Below are 20243 nucleotides of genomic sequence, written 5' to 3' on the forward strand. Positions count from 1 at the left end.
TATAGCCTGCCAGGCGCCTCTGTCCATGGAATTCTCCAGGCCAGAAAACCAAAGTGGGTAGTCAATTCCCTTCTCCAAGTCATCTTCCAAACCCAGGGATGGAAACCAGGTCTCCCTCATTGCAAGCGGATTCTTTACAGTCTGAGCCACCAGAGAAGCCCAAGAATAATGGAGTGGGTAACCTATCCCTGCTCCAGCGGATCTTCCCGACCCAGGAATCGAACTCGCGGTCTCCCATTGCAGGCGGATTCTTTACCAGCTGAGCTACCCTGGACGCCCAGTCGGTCAGAAGCGGCCTCGCCCAGGCCAGCCTCCAAATAGGAACTACAATTCCCAGCGGCCCCTGCGGACGGCGGGCCGTGGCCACGATGCGCCTGCGCAGTGGCTCAGGCTGGCCTGTGTGGTTCCCGCCAATTCTTGCGGTAGTCCGCCCACGGTTGAATTCTGTGTTCCATGGAGGCGTTTGATCCTGCCGAGCTGCCGGAGCTGCTTAAGCTTTATTACCGAAGGCTCTTTCCCTACGGCCAATACTATCGCTGGCTCAACTATGGCGGAGGTGATGGAGGCAGGGAGAGGGGTGGTAGTGTGTCTGCAAAGGCGTGTGAGGAGGTTTTGGGAGGGTACCTTGGAATGACAATATGAAGTGCCTCCTGTGGGCCAGGCGTTGTGCTGGGCACCTTCGTTTGTTATCTCCAGCCCTCTCCGTCACCTCTGAGGGGTAAATGGGCCGAGAGAGGATGTAATGACCAGCCTACGCCGCACACGGAAGGGTATAGCCGCTACCACTACCACTACGTGTTAGTGTGTGCTGAGTCGCTCGGTCATGTCGACTTTTTGCGACCCTGTGAACTGTAGCTCACCAGCTCCTCAGTCCATAAGATTTTTCCGGCTCAAATAGTCGGACTCACTTTCCGTTTGATGTTTACCTGCAACCACGGGGCGTGAGGGGAGCGGGGGGTGGAGGGGAGGAGGTACAGGGTCATAGCATGAAGCTGCAAAGTCGTGATCTGCTCAGGGACAGAGGGGCATCTCCTAAAAGAGGAGAGGTACTTAACTCTTGCCGCTTGAATTTATTAGTGCCCACCAAGGAAAGAGAGGTGGTATTACATATTGAAAATATTTCTGCATTTTTATCTTCATCTTTGTAAACCCCTTCAAATTAGTAACTAGCTCTTGCCTTTTTTTTTTTTTAACATGTAGCATAGTGTTGAGCAGAGGACTCATTAAAAATATCTTCTCATTGGTTAATGTTTTAATGCTCTGAGCTGGATAAAGTACCAAATTAACTTTAAGGTGTACATTTATTTTGCAGTGGTAAAGAACTACTTTCAGCACCGTGAATTTTCATTCACATTGAAAGATGATATTTATATTCGCTACCAATCCTTCAACAACCAAAGTGATCTGGAAAAGGAAATGCAGAAAATGAATCCATACAAGATTGATATTGGCGCAGTATATTCCCACAGAGTAAGAAATCGTTTTTTTAAGTAGTTTGTTGCTTTTTAAACCAAGAAAGGTTTGGTGCCCCTAGCATTTTGAGATAAATTTGTAGTGTTTATTTTATTTGAAGAGCCACACTTCAACCATTTTTGTAAGAAAGTTGTAAAGTAAAAAAAAAATTTTTTAACATCCTTTGATACTTTACTGACTGGAAATCATTTGGAAATGGATTGGGTATATTCACTCTAGGACAAAAAAACTTTCAGCCAGTATCTGGCTAAAAGACTAAATGAGGTCCATTAAAAAAGAAATGTTTAAAAAAAAAAGACTAAATGAGGGACTTCCCTGGTGGTACAGTGGATGCAGGGGAAATGGGTTCAATCCCTGGTCCAGGAAGATCCCACATGCCATGGAGCAATTAAGCATGTGTGCCACAACTAATGAGCCTGTGCTCTAGATCCTGAGAGCTGCACCTAAAGCCCAGGCGCCCTAGAGGCCATGCTCCTCAGCAGGAGAAGCCACTCCAATGAGAACCCCGTGTACTGAAACTAGAGAAAGCCCATGCAGCAACGAAGAGCCAGCACAATCAAATAGATAAAAAAACATTTTTGAAAGACTAAATGAAGAAGTCAGCATGGTTGAACACAGAAGATATTGGAGAGAATCATTCTTGATTCCTCTCTCACACCTATGTCTGTTTCACTAGGTAATCTCTTTAGCTCTTCCATAATAATATCTACTAACCACTGCTACTAGTGGTACTATCATCACCATCACCTCTTATCTGAATTATTGTAAAAACTTCCTAACACTTTGCTCCTGTAGACTCTAGACTGTATTCTCAACACGGCAGCCAAAAGGATCCTTTTAAAACAAGTAAGATCATCGTGATTCATCTGCCCAAAACCATTCTCCAGTGGCTTCTCATTTTACACAGAGTAAGCCACTCTCTCTCCCTCACTCACTCCATTCCTGTCACACTGACCTGTGCTCAATCAATTTCCACGGCCTAGAACCCATTTCCCGAAGCATCTTTTTGGTTCATTTTTCTCACCTTCAAGTCCTTACTCAAAGAGGCCTGCAGCCTGCCCTTCCTCCTACCCTCTCCCCTCACTGATACATTCTAAGTACTTAGAATACTGCCGGACAGAGTATCTGTTGAATGAATGAACATAATTGCCCAAAATTGCCCTTCTTCCTCTCTTTAAAAATATACACAGGTAGGGAAAAGATACACATAGAATAATAGCTTTTGTATGGAGCTTTTTCTTAATGTATAACTTGTTTTTCATATCATTCTTCATTATTCTTTTTTAAAAAAGAGAACTTAGATAATTTGGCCTAGGTTACACAATTTCTAAATGAGGGAGATAGGACCTAAATCCAGGTTTTCTGACTCTAAATCCCAAAGGAAAGGGAGAGGAGGTAAGAAAAGGCAGGCAGGGAAAATACTTTGGAGCAGGTTTCTCCTCTTAGGGATGGAGATTAAAACTGAAGTCTCTATAGAAGAGCCAAGGTGTCACTCTACTCCTCCCTAGCACAGAAGGGGGAAAAGGTGTCATTTCTTAAATTGGGCCAAGACAGGCATCTATACATCATCTTTGTGTGTTTTTATTGGTTATATATGCACATAGTTTACAAAATCAACTACTATTAATTAGGCTTTTTTTTTTTTTTTTTTTTGGTCTCCTACTTTTGCCCCTATTTTCTGTTCCCAAGAGGCAACCTCTTTTTTTTTTTTGGCTGTGCTGGGTCTTAACTAAGGTACAAGGAACCTTCAGTCTTCATTGCAGCATATGGAATCTTTAGTTGTGGCATGTGGAATCTAGTTCCCTGACCAGGGATTGAATCCCAGGCCCCCTTGTATTGGAAGTGCAGAGTATTAACCACTGGACCACCAGAGAAGTCTCTTTTCCTACTTATTGTTTTCATTTTCTCTGCTTTCTGGGGAATTTCCTCAGAGGTTTTCATTTCTGCTATTATGTTTTCATTTCCAAGAACCTTTTTTTTCTCACATATCCTGTACTCTTTTCATTGATGTATCTGATCCTGCTGAAGATACCAATGACAGGTTTTTACCTGTCATTTTCTTCTGTTACACAGGTTGTTTTATCTACAGTTACATTTTTTTCTGTTTTTCCACTTTTATCAGAGGTTTTCCTCATATATCTGGTAATGTCTTGCTTGTTGCTTATATTTAAGAATAGAGTACCAAAGAGCTGATTGGAAGCTCTGTGTACATGGCTGAGATTTCTTTACTACAGAGTGATCTGACTGGGCCATTTTATTGCGGGAAGCTCTGGTGTCAGTTTCTCTAGGTCTTTGCCAGAATGAAAACTCCAGTTGATCACTGATCTGTTCCTAGAGCCTAATAACAATGCCTGACACACCTGGTCAGGCTTCAGAGAGGAATCTTCCTGTCTCCTGCCTGGGGCGGCAGTGGAAAGGTACAGAGGAGACAGCTAGGTCTCAACATTCCACAAGTAAATGTCTAATTAATCCCCTGAATATCTGTACAGTACAACATTTTTTCATCTGTGCCTACTCTCCCCTTCTCAGTCCAGGGACCCTCTGTTTTATGCTCTCCAGGTAATGATTCAGGTGTCTGCCAGGGAAATGGAAGCACAGTCACCTAGCTCCACAGAGTAGGTTTAGTACTAACTACCTCATAAACAGGTTTGTAACCAATCCTCCTGTTTTTAATCTCAGCTCCAGAGATACGTGTTGTCACCTGTTCCTAAGACTTGGGGATTCTGAGATGTAAACTGGGTTTCTTCTTATTCTTTCTTTACTGAGAGCTGAAGATTCAGCTTTTTGAATCTCCTTATAAAAATTGTGGTGGTATCGTCTCCTCTCTGGTTCTTTTTAAAAAGACTTATACCTGTCTTTAAAAAGAAAAAATTATTTTTGTACAGGTTTAGAGAAAGCCAAATAAGTATTTGCATTCAGTCTATCTTCTTTACCAGATACTCCATAGCCTCAAAGGAAATTACTTACAGCTTGAGCCAGACTGACTTGGGAGATCTTTTTGAATTATTGAAAAATTTTAAACACAATAACAATTAAAGGTCCTTAAAATATCTTGCAGTAGGCTTCTAATTATTTGTATGGACCTTTCCTGATCAGAAACCTAAAAATGCTTTATTATGATTTCTATTGATCAACAAATGTTTATTATACAATGTCTTATGTCAATTATATCTCAATAGGATTATAAGAAAACATAACTTATGGTAAAACATTTATCAAACCTTGTTTTTAGTAGATGAAAGTTACACTGTCATCACTTCTGGCTGTATAGGATCCAGTCAATGTCAGTCACTGACAGACTTGGCAGTATATGGTTTCTTTCCTTCTCTTTGGCACCTTTCTCTTTATAAGTAGGAAATTAGCATATCTGACACTGTGGCAGCTCTTATAGAAACTGATTGATATTTTGTCCCTTTAGCCCAATCAACACAATACAGTGAAGCTGGGAGCTTTCCAGGCTCAGGAAAAAGAACTGGTGTTTGACATTGACATGACAGACTATGACGATGTGAGGAGATGTTGCAGGTGAGCTCGGCATGCTTTGCTAGTGGGGGGGGGGGGTGATATCACTGACAGTGAGTAATGATCATCCTGCCCCAGTTCTGCAGACATATGTTCCAAGTGCTGGACCCTCATGACGATGGCCATACATATCATCGACCGAGCACTGAAAGGCAAGTATTAGCAGTATCTAAATGGGGTCACCATGCAAGAATCTTTTTTTCTTCTGAATATTAATCTGTCTACACCATTTTTATAATCAATTCTCATAAATTTCTGACATGTTTCTTTGAAATATATGATGGGAAAATAAAAGATTAAAGTTGTAATTAAAACTTTGATAAACCTGTTGATCAAATCATGTAATTTTTTTCCCAATTCAGTCATCTGTTGAGCAACTCTTGCATGCCAGTTACTGTCCTAAGTGAGGGAACTATGAAAGATAACAATTCTTACCTCAAGTAAGTTATGCAGTCTAAAGAGGAAACAAGAAAATTCAGGATTACATATGTGTTAATATGCACAGGGTGCTATGGGGATATAGAACAGCAGGAGTACATACAGGAATGGGAAGATATTAGATCAGAAAAGGCTTCCTGGAAGAGGTGATGGTAAGGATAACAATAATGACTAACTTTATATAAGAGGCTTATTATGTACCAGGCACTGTTCCAAACACTTTAAATTTGTTACCTCTTTTAATATTCTTAGACTGGATCTTTAGAGAGAAATGGCAATTGGTCAGGGAGAGAAATGGAAGTAGTGGGGCATGAAGAAATTCTTAGCAGAGTAACAGAATAAGTAAAGAACTGAAGGCAAGAGCTCAGGGAGCATGGGAAAGTACAAATAATGTACAGCTGACCCTTGAACAACATGAATTTGAACAGCGCAAGTCTACTTATACAGATTTTTTTCAATAGTAAATACTGCAATACTATATGCTTCATAGTTGGTTAAATCTGCAGATGTGGAACCACAAATATAGAGGAACTGCTGATGCAGAGGAACTCGTCCTTTTATATATATATATATATATATATACACACACACACACACACACACACACACATACACACACACACATATATATATATATACACACACATATTTATTTGTTGGCTGCACTGGGTCTTCATCACTAGACATGGGCTTTCTCTAGTTGACAGGGAGGGCTGTTCTTCGTTATAGCGTGCAGGCTTTTCTTATTGCAGAGTATAGGCTCCATAGTTGTGGCACACAGGCTTAGTTGCCCCACAACATGTGGAATTTTCCCTGATCAAGGATCAAACTTGTGTCCCCTGCATTGGCAGGCAGATTCTTAACCACTGGACCACCCAGGAAGTTCAAGGAACTGTTTCTATGGAGGGCCAACCATAAGTTTTACGTGGATTTTCTAGTGGGAGGGTCGGCATCCCACTTTGTTCAAGGGTCAACTGCAGTATAGTTAAGATGAGTACATGTGGATAAGAGGTAAAAAAAATCAAGCTAGAGAAGTATGCAAGAACCAGAAATTTACAAATTTATTTTAAAACCGATGCTTTCTTCCCTCCTCAGAGGACTTTGGATTTAAACATCGTCTCTGGGTATATTCTGGAAGGAGAGGTGTTCATTGTTGGGTCTGTGATGAATCAGTTAGAAAACTGTCCTCTGCAGTACGTTCTGGGATAGTTGAATATTTGAGTCTTGTAAAGGTAAGGTCTTCTTAATGATAGTTTACATTATTTCGTTAGCTAGACATTACCCAGTCTTGTATGCTTAGTAACAAAACAAACTATCTTTTAAGTATTCATATTTCAGAGTAAATGATTTTACCAGCAGATCAGTTAAAATCATAGTAGTTACATTTTTTTAAGATATCTCATATTTTGCTGTAAGTATCCTCCTTTGTAGCAAAAGGAAGTTTGGTTTACTTTTCTGGTCCAAGTATGTCAAGTAAAGTTAACCAAGAAAATTACAGGTATTGAGACTGTATAAAATGGCATCCAAGATTCTATACTTTGACAGAATTTAATCAATATCTTTAGAACACGTTAAAGAAAATTTTGATTTATTTCATTTATGTTATATAATATACATGAAGTGTTTGTTTGTTTGTTTTTGATGGTTTGTTTTTCAGGGTGGTCAAGATGTTAAAAAGAAAGTTCACCTAAGTGAAAAAATTCACCCTTTTGTCAGGTCTGTTGAGGAAGACTCCATGAAGTTTAAGTTGTGTCTGATTTACCTGCATGTGCTTTTAGAATTACTTTATCAATTTTCTGCACCAGGGTAGCATTTTACAACAGTAATAGCCAGAATTAATTAATTGTCTGTTTTGTACATTCCAGTATTCTTGATAGGTGTTTCACAAATGTTCTTATTGGTCTTCACGACAACCGCATTAGATACATGATGGTTATCTCCACTTATAGATGAGAGAAGTGAGATTTGGAGAGATTTTATAATTTGTTTGGCTTTATGCAAGTAATTATTAAAATCAGGATATATGTCCTTGTCTGCTTGATTCCAAAGACCATACCTTTTCCATTGAATTCACTACTTCTCTAGGATAATGGAAAGAGCATTGCATTAGAAGTAAGAATCCCTATTTTGCCACTTTAATATGACCTTGATAAAATATTAGAGACTCTGTTTCTTATCAGTATGGGGAGAACAGTGTCTACTCCATCTATCTCAGAGTTGTGGCAGAGATTAAATGAAACAGTAGAAAGGCCCTGGCAGTCCAGTGGTTAAGACTCTCTGCCTCCACTGCATGGGTCATGGGTTCAGTCCCTGACTAGAGAACTGAGATCCTGCATGCTGTGTGCTGTGCAGCCAAAAAAATAATAATAATAAAATAAAAGCTAGTAACCTAACATACAAATATATATACATAAAACAGTAGTTGCAAAGTCTATTTTCAAAATGCAAAGCACTTTGTAACTGTTGAGATGCTAAAGCAAGCAATTCAGAATAGAAACTGGATTGTATCCCACATCCTACTACTGATGTATTATTACATTGTCCTGATTTGGTTGCTTTCTGCCCTTGTTACATGTCTATGATGCTATTAACCTTCTAAATTGTGGGATTTAAGAAGTAAACATTTCTTGAATATCTAGTCTAAGCCAAGTATTACGCTAGGTTCTTTCCCCTTAGAGTGTTTCATTTAACTCTCATAACCCTATGAAGAGATATAATTCCCATTTTATCTAATTAAGTTCTAGAAATTCAGTGAAAATAAGTACTAGCCTCCCTAGTGAACAAAAGCCATGTGCCATATATGTCGCTAATAGTGTTGGGACTTTGTTATTATTGTTCCTACAGAAAATCTATAAACATAATAAAAAAATACTTTGAACAATATGCCTTAGTTGATCAAGATATTCTTGAGAATAAACAAAGTTGGGATAAAATTTTAGCCCTTGTTCCTGAAAATATCCTTTCCCAAGACCATTTCTATGTGAGCTACTTGTACTGACCTATGATATTATAAATTTGTTCTACCTGCATGTTCTCATGTACTTATATAGTTTTAACCTTTTTACACAAAACATCTCCTGTATTTCTGCTTTTTTTTTTTAATCTCTAGTCTGGAATATAATAAGAAGTGAGGCTGTTTTGTAAATAAATTTCCTCATTTTGGAAGTTGATCCTCCTAAAATTAGTGACTACTTAATGAATGCAAAATCATCATCAAAATATATACAGATCACGGACCAGTTTTACCTTAAACCTTACAGCTATTTTGGCATTCTTTCTGTCGTACCTAATACAATTTAACAGGGGAATTTTTCTAAGGTTTTGTGTTTAATATTTGTATTTTAGAAGACAATAATTACTGTGTAATCTTTAGATATCCTTGTGGTAATACACATTGAAAATAAGTTGTTCATTGATGTACCCTAAATGAGTGTGTTCCTTAATGATCCATCACCAGTGCGTGATGAACTTCAACAAGGCTTCCAAAGGCAGAGCAATTCACCTCAGCGTTGGGAGACTTTGAAGAACACCATCAACAAATATCAGGTATATTCCATTGAAATCTATATTACAAATACAACAATGCAATTCTTAATTAAATTATCATTTTTTTGCTTACTAAGTTAAAGATGGTTGAAGATCATTTTTTCACCACCTTAAATAAATCTTCAAAAGTTCCTACTGATCCTCATGCTGGACTTGCATCTGTTTTTAGAAAAACAACAAAAACGACAAATGTGGACTCTGGCTTGAGTGGGAGATCATGCTCCAGTATTGTTTTCCACGACTGGATATCAATGTTAGCAAAGGAATCAATCATTTACTGAAGAGCCCTTTTAGTGTTCATCCTAAAACAGGTACTATGTAAAAAAAAAATAAGAAAAACAAAAGAAAAATCAAAGTTATTTTTTGTTATAGAAAGCATGTCACTGGGTGTGAATGTCTGAAATAGTAAAGCTTGAAGAATTGTTCTGTCAGCTAATATCTGAATTAACTTATTTTTCCATTGTCAGTTAATAGCTATTCAATGAGTTTCCACTATGTAAATAATTTTCAGTTGGGTTTCCAAGGTTCAGCGTTAGAGTTGGAGAGGAACTTAAAAATCACAGAACAATAGCACATATTGTACAGATGAGAAAAAAGTGGCTCGAGAGGTTAAAGTGATTTGTCCACAGTCTTAAAACAAATTTTGGGGAATTCCCTAGTGATCCAGGGAGGTTAGGACTCAGCACTTTCACTCATGGGGACCAGGTTCTATTGCCATTTGGGGAACTAAGATCCCACAAGCCTCGTAGTATGGCCAAAAATAAAAAAATTATGTCAGAACTGATAACAGAGTTCAATTCTTAAGACTCAAAGTTCTGTGCTTTTTAGAAATAGAATCACAGATATAGAGGACAAATTTCTGGTTACCAAGGTGGAAGCAGAGGGTGGGATGAATTGGGAGATTGGGATTGACATATATATACTACTATGTAATTAAATAATGGGAACCTACTGTATAGCTCAGGAACCTGTACGAATCATCTGTGGTAACTTAAATGAGAAGGAAATCTTAAAAAGTGGGGGTGGGTATATGTATACATAGAACTGATTCATTTTGCTGTACAGCAGAAATTAACAACACTGTAAGGCAACTATACTCCAATTTAAAAAAAAGTTCCATGCTCTTTCCACTATGCTGCTTCCCTCAGGTCTTTTTCAATAGATTTAGCTTTCTTCTTTCACTCTCTGGATAAGATTTGATGGACTAAAACTGACTTTACAATAAGTATGATAGTCGAGACAGTGGCATAAACTTTGCTCCACCCAACTAGAGGACACAATTAGAAGTATCTAGTTACCCTTTTTAGTGTCAACAATTCAACTCTACCACTTGCTGTGGGAAGTTAAGCAAACTACCCTTGGTTTTAGCATCTGTACAATGGAGATACCTCAGTGGTTTATGGTGAAGATCTAAAAGGTAAAATGCTTAGAAAAGTGTCTGTCACATATTCAATACTCCCAAATTGCCTGCTGCTGCTGCCAAGTCGCCTCAGTCGTGTCCGACTTTATGTGACCCCATAGACGGCAGCCCACCAGGCTCCCCCGTCCCTGGGATTCTCCAGGCAAAACCACTGGAGTGGGCTGCCATTTCCAAATTGCCTAGTTTTCTTTAATAGTCTACAATGACTCTGTAGTGTATACATTTATATAGCCCCTTTTCAAATCTGCCAATTATGTGTTTTTAGTTTATTTTGGTAGTAAGCTTAATGTTTCTTAATGTTTATCTTAATATTCTAAAGCTTCAGTGAGTATTCCCCTTATTTAATATTTAAGATTTGAGTAACTAATTACATTCACTCGTAAGTATACATTTTTATTATATCTTTTTCCCATTAAATGGCTATAGTCTTTTCACTCTGCCTTCCACCAGTAACTCCCAATTTCCTTAATTATTTTGTTAGTCACCTGCCATTCTTTAAATTCATTATCTCATTTTTCAGATATGAATTTTATGTCATGTCCCAGTTGTGGATTTTGTAAAAGGGTAATATGTCATTTATATTATTTCCAAAGATGCTCAACACATAGGTGTCTGTTTTGATTTCAGCAAATTAAAGTAATGAAGTAAACTACTTCCATCTATTTTGTGTTCCATCTTCACGACTCACTAAATTTGAGATTGTTCCATACTTACATATTGGAAGATATAGGGAAGAGGAAAACAGAAATCAAAATGGATATAAGAGCAACTAGGAAATAGCTCAACAGTCTTTCACATCTATTTTTTTGTGTTTTTTTTTTGGTGTTTTTAGAGAAATAAAAGGCACTAATGTGAAAGTACTTTTTTTTTAAGACCCAATTTTATTGTATTTATGTATTTTTTGAAACTTTTTGGCCACATGGCATGTGGGATCTTAGTTCCCTAGTCAGGAATAGAATCATACCCCCTGCATTGGAAATGTGGAGTCTTAACCATTGGACCTCCAGGGAAGTCCGGAAAGTACTTTTAATTTATATTTCTAAATAAATACTCTTAACAGATTAGTGTAACCCTTTTTCTAAGCCTTAAAGTTTTAGCCAAAAATAACTCATAGGACACAGCCTATAATTATTTGTATTGTACAATATTCAGCTTTTTTGTTTCTCACAGGTCGCATTTCTGTGCCTATTGACTTACAGAAAGTGGATCAATTTGATCCATTTACTGTTCCAACTATAAGGTATGTTCCAGATCACTGATCACTCCTTTTTTGTTTGTGGCTATTATAAATGTGAAGTAAATTGGATTAGATCCCTTCTGGAGAGGCAGCTTCTCTGAGGCTATATGATGGTGCCCTTCCAGAAGAGCATTTCCTAGTGAGTTCTACAGAACACAGGTTTTTCAGCTACTATTATACAAAAAAAAGTTCAAATAAGTTTGAGAAATGTTGACTTAAGCAAAATTTCCTAGTCTTTAATAGGCTAACATGCATGGAAAACTCCAGAAAGAGAGTATGATGTTTAGAATATCCCAAATTTATTTGGCCACATTTTTTTCACAGAAAATCTTGTGAGATTCATGTGCTTTCATACACTGGGTAATACTGACCAAGAATCAACTTTTAAATTATCTTCTTCTATTATTTGTAGTTCCATTTGCCATGAGTTGGATGTTATTTCTACTAAAGAAGAAGAAGAGAATGGAACTGAATCTGATACTAAACACAGAACCAGAGGTAGGTTAGTATATTGAAGTCTCACTTTAACATAATCTTTTTATATTGACATCTTTCTGTGACTCAGTAATTAATTTGCCTTGGATTCAGACCAGAATGGATCATTTTTTATCCTGAAACCAGCTCAGTACCAAATAATATGATCACAATGTTTCTCTCCTTCATCAGTTGCCCAAATGGTGCTGTTGAATCCAATGTGAGTCAACAAATATTCACAAAGTAACATTTAATGCCAGGATCTATACTGAAAGATTAAATTGTCAATTGATTTTGACAATTGTTTGAATCTCATAGTCTTAGATTCAATAACTATTTACTTAACAACTACCATGTATGCAGTATTTTGTTCTCTACTTGTTTTTGTATCCAGATGAGTGTTATGTTAAATATATGTCTAAACTGTAACTGAATTGTATATCCAATAATTTGAAAGAGCTGGGAGTATAAAACGGCCTGTTCAGTTCAGTTCAGTTGCTCAGTCGTGTCCGACTCTTTGCGACCCCATGAATCGCAGCACGCCAGGCCTCCCTGTCCATCACCAACTCCCGGAGTTCACTCAGACTCACATCCATCGAGTCAGTGATGCCATCCAGCCATCTCATCCTCTGTCGTCCCCTTCTCCTCCTGCCCCCAACCCCTCCCAGCCTCAGAGTCTTTTCCAATGAGTCAACTCTTCACATGAGGTGGCCAAAGTACTGGAGTTTCAGCTTTAGCATCATTCCTTCCAAAGAAATCCCAGGGCTGATCTCCTTCAGAATGGACTGGTTGGATCTCCTTGCAGTCCAAGGGACTCTCAAGAGTCTTCTCCAACACCACAGTTCAAAAGCATCAATTCTTCGGTGCTTAGCCTTCTTCACAGTCCAACTGTCACATCCATACATGACCACTGGAAAAACCATAGCCTTGACTAGACGGACCTTTGTTGGCAAAGTAATGTCTCTGCTTTTGAATATGCTATCTAGGTTGGTCATAACTTTGCTTCCAAGGAGTAAGCGTCTTTTAATTTCATGGCTGCAGTCACCATCTGCAGAGATTTCGGAGCCCAAAAAAATAAAGTCTGACACTGTTAGTGAAAGTCAAATCTTATACCAACATCCAAGAGACACTATAGCAATAGCTCAACAGTACCTTCTGTGATGAAAATGTCATGCACTGTCCAAATGGTAATCACTAGCCTTTTCACGTGACTTTTGATAACTTAAAATGTGAGAAACTGAATTTTTAGCTTCATTTAATTTAAATAGGCTCATGTGACTTGTGACTACTGTAATGGGCAGAACGGATCTCTGATTGATCTTTTTAGTCAAATGTTGCTACCTTGCTTTCAGAATCCAAGCTCAAATGTCACTTCATATATTTCAGCTCTAACATAAACAAGGTACGTTCCTCTATCAATATTTATAAAATGATTACAAGCATTCTGTTTAAAATAATGCACAAAAGTCTCGAACAAATAAACTGGATAATAATAAACTGAAAAAAAAAAGAACTCAGGGGAAATAAACAATGCAAGGAACAGAGGAAACCTTTTTTTAAAAATACTGATATCCTCAGAGATTAAGAGAAGACAGTGTATCCATGAAGCAAGACCAGAATGCTATGGGGGGAAAAAAAAAAACATTCAGAATAAGAAAGAGGACTTAGAAATCAAAAACATAATTGTTAGAATAAAACTTTCACTGGAAGGGCTGGAAAAGAAAAGAGGAGACTTCCTAGAAAGTAGTAAAAAAAAGACAAGTTAGTTTATGTTTTTTAAGGAGGAAAAAGATAAAATTAAAGACTGATTCAGGAGGTCTAATATCTGACAGAAAAAGAACAAATAAAATAGGGATGGAAAAAATTGTCAAAATTATATATGAAAACATCCCAAAAATGAGCCCTTTGTTAAAAGGGCTCAGCATAATGAGAATGATACGCCTGCACCAAGGCACGTCGTTTTGAAATTTAACACTCAGAATTAAGAGAAGATCTTAAGAGCTTTCAGACCCCTTCCTACAGTCCCTCCCCACAAAAAAGCCATGGACCTAGGAAGAATGGCCTTAAATTTCTAAGTAAAAATGGAAGTATTCATTTTTAGAAATAAGTGCTAGAAAAGAAAAAAGTAGTTGCCATTCAAGAAGATGGAAAGGTGGGAGCTGCTATTTTTTCCCACATAAACCTGTTAGTATTATTTTCTTTTTAACAAATTACTTTTAACACAACTTTTTTAATTTAATAATAAAAAAATAATAAATTTAATAGTATCTCTTTGTGAACATCTTTTTACTTTGTTCAGAGGTTTTAAGAAAGCAAGTTTTGGCTCCCTATAAGGAGAAGCTTTATAATAAATGTGTTCAGAAATAAACTGCACTTTCGAGTATTCATAAAGGCTATTAGCCATGAGTAAGTCAGGGATGCTTTAGATTAGGTGGGAGGCTGGCATAGGTGATATTTAAGTTCCTTATTATTTCTTTAATTTCTATGATTCTAAACTTTTGTCCATTTTCATATTAGTACCATTTGCTCCTTCCCTTCTACTTCCCAAATACTGGTATGTTCTCTACCCTCCTCGCTGACTATCTAATTAAATCTTTTTTCTAAGACCCAGTTCATAGCTACCTCAGTCAACTTTGATTGGTCAGTTCTTTGGACACAAAATTATCCATATGCCTGTTTGGCCTTTAATTATATATTGTCTTCTGTTACTACATAGAGGAGTTGTTTTTCCAATTCATTTAAAAGCTTCTTGAAGGAATTCCCTGATGGTCCAGTGGTTAGGATTCCATACCTCCACTGCAAGGAGCCTGGGTTCCATCCCTGGTCAGGGAACTAAGATCCTGCAAGCCTCACAGAGTGGCCCAAATAAATAAATAAATATTTTAAAACATAAAAATTTCTTGAGATGAAGTAGTTTGTATGGATTATACTTTTTTATAATTTAGCATAGTACTCAATAAATAATTATGGCATGTGGGATCTTAGTTCTCTGATCAGGGATGGAACCCTACCCTGCAGTGGAAGCATGGGGTCTTAACCACTGGACCACCAGAGAAGTCCTTGGTTCCTTTTCTTTTTTTTTTTTCTTTAAATTCTTTTTAGTAAACTATTATGAGTATTCTTAATTCCATGCAGATAAAATCCAAATCTCATTTTGATCTCAATTAGATTTTTTCCCTTCCTTTGGGTATTAATTATAGATTGTATAATTAAATGGATGATTAAGATTCTGTATTCAAAGTTTTATATACATTTTTAAGACTTTTATAAATCAAAAAATACCTGTACTTAATGCATGTGACTATAAATTTCTGATTGTTTCTAGAAGGTATGGTCCTCACTTCACATTTTCAGTGTTTTGATCTGTTGGTAAAACTATTTATTATTGAAGCCACAATTTCCAAAGAAAGGAGTGTTTGGTGGGACTTAATACATAGCAGTAGATGATGTTGGTCTAGTACCAGAAAGCCTACTAGAGTAGTTATATACATATGGTTTGGATGTTTTAGAGCAGCACTGTCTATAATATATTAGCTACAGTGTGGCTATTAGGCATTTGAAATGTGGCTAGTATAACTAAAGAACAGGGTTTTGTTTTGTTTTGTTAATTTTAAGTAATTTAAGCTTAAAAACTGATAACTGATTCAATTGTTAGAAAACTTTTAAGCATGTTAGAAAAATTAGTTATATAAGCTTGCTTTTTAAAATCTAGATCAAGTATTTCCAATGATATGATAATATAGTATCTGTTAATAAATTGTTATACTTTAAGTACAAAATACTACATTTCAAAGACTTAGTATGAAACAATGTAAAATATTTCAGTCTTTAATGGCAACCAACTCCAGTATTCTTGCCTGGAAAATCCCATGGATGGAGGAGCCTGGTAGGCTACAGTCCATAGGGTCGCAAAAGTTGGACACAACTGAGCAACTTCATTCACTTTTTATCATATGTTGAAATATTTTAGATATAATGGGTTAAATAAAATATACTATTAAAGTTAATTTCACCTTTTTAATGTGGCTACTAGAGTGTTTTAAATTATACATTTCTCATTATTTTCTATTGGACAGCACTATTCTATAGCATTTTTACAAGAGACTAAAAGTTATACTTTCATGTTATTCTTGCTGCCAAAATGCTAATTATAACTCATGGTCTTCATAATTTAGATTATAAGAGGACCAGTCTAGCTCCTTTTGTAAAAGTTTTTGAGCAGTTTCTTGAAAACCTGGATAAATCCCGAAAAGGAGAACTTCTCAAGAAGAGTGGTAAGATTCTATACCTTTCCCTTATAGCTATTTTGATCTTAGTATGAGCAGTTTAAAACATCTAGCAAGTGAACAATTTTTAGAGCTCTAATCTTTGCCCTCTCAAGAAAAGTTACTAGTTTATCTTACTATCTTTAGTGTTTTGAAAACTGAGATCCCTTAATTCAATTCAGCACATACTCATTTAACACTTTCTATATGTCAGGTTCTATGAGAAAAATAAAAATGAATTATACTAGGATGAATTCCACACTATGGCTCCCTGCCCTTAGGGAGTACTAACTGATACCAAAAAAAGAAAAAAAGTATAAAATGCTAAAAAAGCAATAGAGGTCTCATCTGACTGAGAGAACCTGGGAAGATTTTATATGAAAAGAATGGCATTTAACTCTATTCAGTGAACTACTGTATGAATTCTAGTCCCCAGTGCCAATATATCAGGCCTTGAGGTATGAGTAGGAATTCCACAAACAGATTTGATGAGATAGAGATACAAGAGTGGAGAAAGGAGACAGGTTGTTCATTCTCCAAGGAACAGCAGAAACAAAGGCATAGAAGCAGGAAAGCATCAAGTCACTCTAGAGGCCATCAAGTAGCATAGCTTATTTGGAAAAAGATGCATCAGGAAGTGATGAGATAGAAATTCAAAGAAGCCACAGTGTAGATTGCCTTGAATTCCAGACTTGGGAGTTTGAGTTTACTTCACATAAACAGGGAAGCAATTAAAGCTTTTTGAGGAAGGGAGTATCATGATTTGTTGTATCTAGAAAGTTGTGCCTAGAAAGATAAATCTACTAGCAGTATCTGGGGAGAAACAGGGAATAGAATGAGCTGTTAGTATTAGGACAATAGAGCTGGAGATCTCCAAAACATGCAGATACTAGAGCCATCCTTGAAACTTGATAATGATTTTTGGGGGAAGCTGAAAGATCTAAGTGCAGAAGCCAAGCAAGAGGAACGTTTCAATGAGCTTATCAAGTTCTTTGACTAGGAGACACCCAAGCATATGTGTAAGGCAAAAGGAAAAAAATCAGTAGTATTATTCAAGAGATTGATGAATACCATAGAAAATTGGCAATGTTGTAGAAATGCAAGCCCCCTTTCCACTTCATTTTTTAATAAAACGTGTGATGATTAAATAGTATTGCCTAAGATAATGCTCTACTCATAGTAGACACTCAAATACGTGCTTGTTGAATGAACAGTGATGACTCTGAACTTGGAAAGCCTCATTGAAGCTGCCATTCCAATGCGGCATATTAAGTCCTTTGTATTCTCGTTCTGTACTAACTCAGCCTATAATGTGGGCTTCAGCAAATGTGAAAGCAAATCTTTATGCATGATGTGAATTTAATGGAAGCATTAAGCAAATCAGAATGTGAAATAAATGAGCTTTGTTTTCCTTTACTATCCTTGATAAAAATCTATCCTATTTTAGATTTACAAAAAGACTTCTGAAGATAACAGCTCCTTTTATATGAATATGGATTATCGTCTACCTTCAACCAAGAATCAAATACTTCAAGAGCCATTTAATAAACGTAGCAGAACTGTGTATGTGTCTTAATGCTCAAAGCAAAATTTCCTTTTCTTGAGAAAGAATTATGTTGAAAAGATTCGGGAAACCACCAAAGGAAAATGTTCAGATTCCTGGAAGGAGCAATAATGGGAGGATATAAGTGAATGCAGATTAATCTGTAAAATTTAATATTATAATTCTAAGATTACTGATACAGGTACTAACTTTTAGTAGTTGCCATGTATAGAAGTAAGTGAGTAGTAATATGACCAAGACTTTAATGTCAGTTCACCAGATTCAACCTCCATATTTCTAGGTGTATGAGGGTTTTGTTCTTAAGTTCTTAATTAACACTTAAGTTAATTATACCTGGAGTGTATATTCAGTAACTTCCTCATTTTGTTTACTGATACTTTTATTGGTCAGGCCACACCCCACTTCCTGTCTTTTAAAAAATCATTTTAAAATGGGCATCTAAACCTACTATAACTTTAATTCAAAAGATATGACTTAATACTCTTGCAGTATTAGAGCCTAGTATTTTTTACAACTGTTGGCAATTGTAGCTCCTTCTTCCCTCAGAGAATAATTTTCTAAGCAATTTAGAAAAAATAAACCACTTCACCAGCATAAAACTTTTTGTACTTGTCAAAACACTTGGACTTTGTAGATCTCCACTTTAAATTTAAGTGTTTTTTTTAAATTTAAATTTTAAAGGTTTCATTTCTTCCATATTTGACTTAATGTGATAGATTCTGAAATGTCAGATTTCTTTTGCCTGATTTTACAGCCAGTCTAAACAAAACAGTCGTTCTGGTTTACATTGTCTTTTGAGAAACATTGAGAAGCTGGCTTTCAGGCTGGTGCTTTCCATGGGGTATGAAAATTTTCCTTTCTTTGCATTACCTATAACATTGTTTTCACCATAGCCACAGTCTTTTTTCTTTTGTCTTTTGACTTATATAAAACAGATGGTGTAATACAGTCAACACACTAAAATGCATTGCATTTCTTTCTCTTTTCTAATTTTTTAAGAAAAAAATTAAAGACTATTGTGTAAAATTCCTCTGTTGAACTTCTGTTTGCTATATATTGTTCAATCTTTTTGGAAAACAGTGACTGGTCAATTAAAACTCCTGAATACAAAATTACTAAAGATTTGTTAGTCCATCTTAAGTAAATGAGAGGAGAAAAACTGGGATTACCCATTCAATAAAAGATGTTTTAGCATTAAAGCATTTTAATGCTTTAATATTAGAGCCCTTGATAAAAACTGGTATAACAGCCCATAAAATAAATATATTGTGCTTGTATATAACAATGTCTGATTCTTGAAAATAGCAGAAACATGCTCAAAGACAATTAACTTCTCTAACTCTGATTTGCCAACTCATCCATGTATGAAAAGTGTAGAAACAAAGGGCACAGAACTAGTTTCCATCTTCAAACTTGCCCAGTTGATAAAGAAACCCAAAGAAAGAAAGTACATCCTTCCTTAGCTAATGATTAACAGTTATAAGTCAGTGGGCTTGCTGGGAAAGAAAGGGGAGTAGTCAGAATGTTTTACTTATCTAAGGCCACAGTTGGCTATTATTGGCCCTTTCTTCTGAAGGTAAATGAATGCACTGAAAGCCTCCCAGATCACTATTAAGCAGAAATATTATCAAAAAAATTAATAACAATAAGTTGGCTTACATTACCTTCCTAACAATCCTATGAAGTAATCCTCACAAAAAAAATAAATTGGCTTCCCTGGTGGCTCAGACGATAAAGCGTCTGCCTGCAATGCGAGAGACCCGGTTCAATCCCTGGGTTGGGAAGATCCCCTGGAGAAGGAAATGGCAACCCACTCCAGTACTCTTGCCTGGAGAATTCCAGGGACTGAGGAGCCTAGTAGGCTACAGTCCATGGGATCACAAAGAGTCGGACACGACTGAGTGACTTCACATAGTAAAATAGTGAAATTTTAAAGTAGCTTTTAGACCATTTAAAATATTCACTGCTTATCTTAAAAGTGTTAGGCTCTCAGGCATGTCCAACTCTTTGGGACCCCATGGATTGTAGCCCTTCAGGCTCTGTCCATTGGATTTCTCAGGTAAGAATACTGGAGTAGGTTGGCATTTCCTTCTCCCGGAACTTACCCACCCAGGACTCCACCCCTCATCTCCTGCATTGCAGGCAGATTCTTTACCATCTGAGACAATAGGAAGCCCACTTATCTTAAAAGATAGCCACAACTGTCTTAAAGCCACTAGCTTTTAAGTGTATTTAAAGTGTGGTGTTGGGAGAAGACTCTTGAGAGTCCCTTGGACTGCAAGGAGATCCAACCAGTCCATCCTG

At 36.8% G+C, this 20243-nt stretch overlaps 1 protein-coding gene across 6 annotated transcripts; it reads left to right on the forward strand.

Moving 5' to 3' along the window:
- The first annotated feature begins 378 nt into the window (after positions 1-378).
- On the forward strand, positions 379-18965 carry PRIM1 (DNA primase subunit 1). 6 transcript variants are annotated; one of them, XR_015163895.1, is made up of 14 exons: positions 379-556; positions 1313-1470; positions 4892-4998; positions 5074-5147; positions 6529-6665; positions 7091-7149; positions 8278-8387; positions 8888-8979; positions 9149-9290; positions 11570-11639; positions 12049-12134; positions 13463-13512; positions 16286-16384; positions 17823-18965. XR_015163895.1 is itself a non-coding variant. In XM_086400491.1 (13 exons), the coding sequence occupies exons 1-13, from the start codon at positions 454-456 to the stop codon at positions 17840-17842; spliced, it is 1257 nt and encodes a 418-aa protein (XP_086256617.1). In that variant the 5' UTR covers positions 379-453; the 3' UTR covers positions 17843-18965. The 6 variants fall into 6 exon arrangements, 1 of the variants encoding a protein (XP_086256617.1); XR_015163898.1 differs by lacking the exon at positions 8278-8387 and having other exon boundaries at positions 8891-8979; XM_086400491.1 differs by lacking the exon at positions 13463-13512.
- The last annotated feature ends 1278 nt before the right edge of the window (positions 18966-20243 follow it).

The sequence above is a fragment of the Bos grunniens genome, chromosome 5, assembly GCF_055505025.1.
Source record: "Bos grunniens cultivar Pamir isolate PY7600 chromosome 5, Bosgru_T2T1.0, whole genome shotgun sequence".
In the NCBI taxonomy this organism is placed as follows: Eukaryota; Metazoa; Chordata; class Mammalia; order Artiodactyla; family Bovidae; genus Bos; species Bos grunniens.

Bases quoted from the DNA above. Each gene is read 5' to 3' on its own strand.
- PRIM1 (XM_086400491.1), top strand. From the start codon at position 454: ATGGAGGCGTTTGATCCTGCCGAGCTGCCGGAGCTGCTTAAGCTTTAT. The intron at 1,471-4,891 runs GTAAGAAATCGT...TTGTCCCTTTAG, and splicing joins GCGCAGTATATTCCCACAGA to CCCAATCAACACAATACAGT. The intron at 8,388-8,887 runs ATATCCTTTCCC...ATGATCCATCAC, and splicing joins TTTAGCCCTTGTTCCTGAAA to CAGTGCGTGATGAACTTCAA.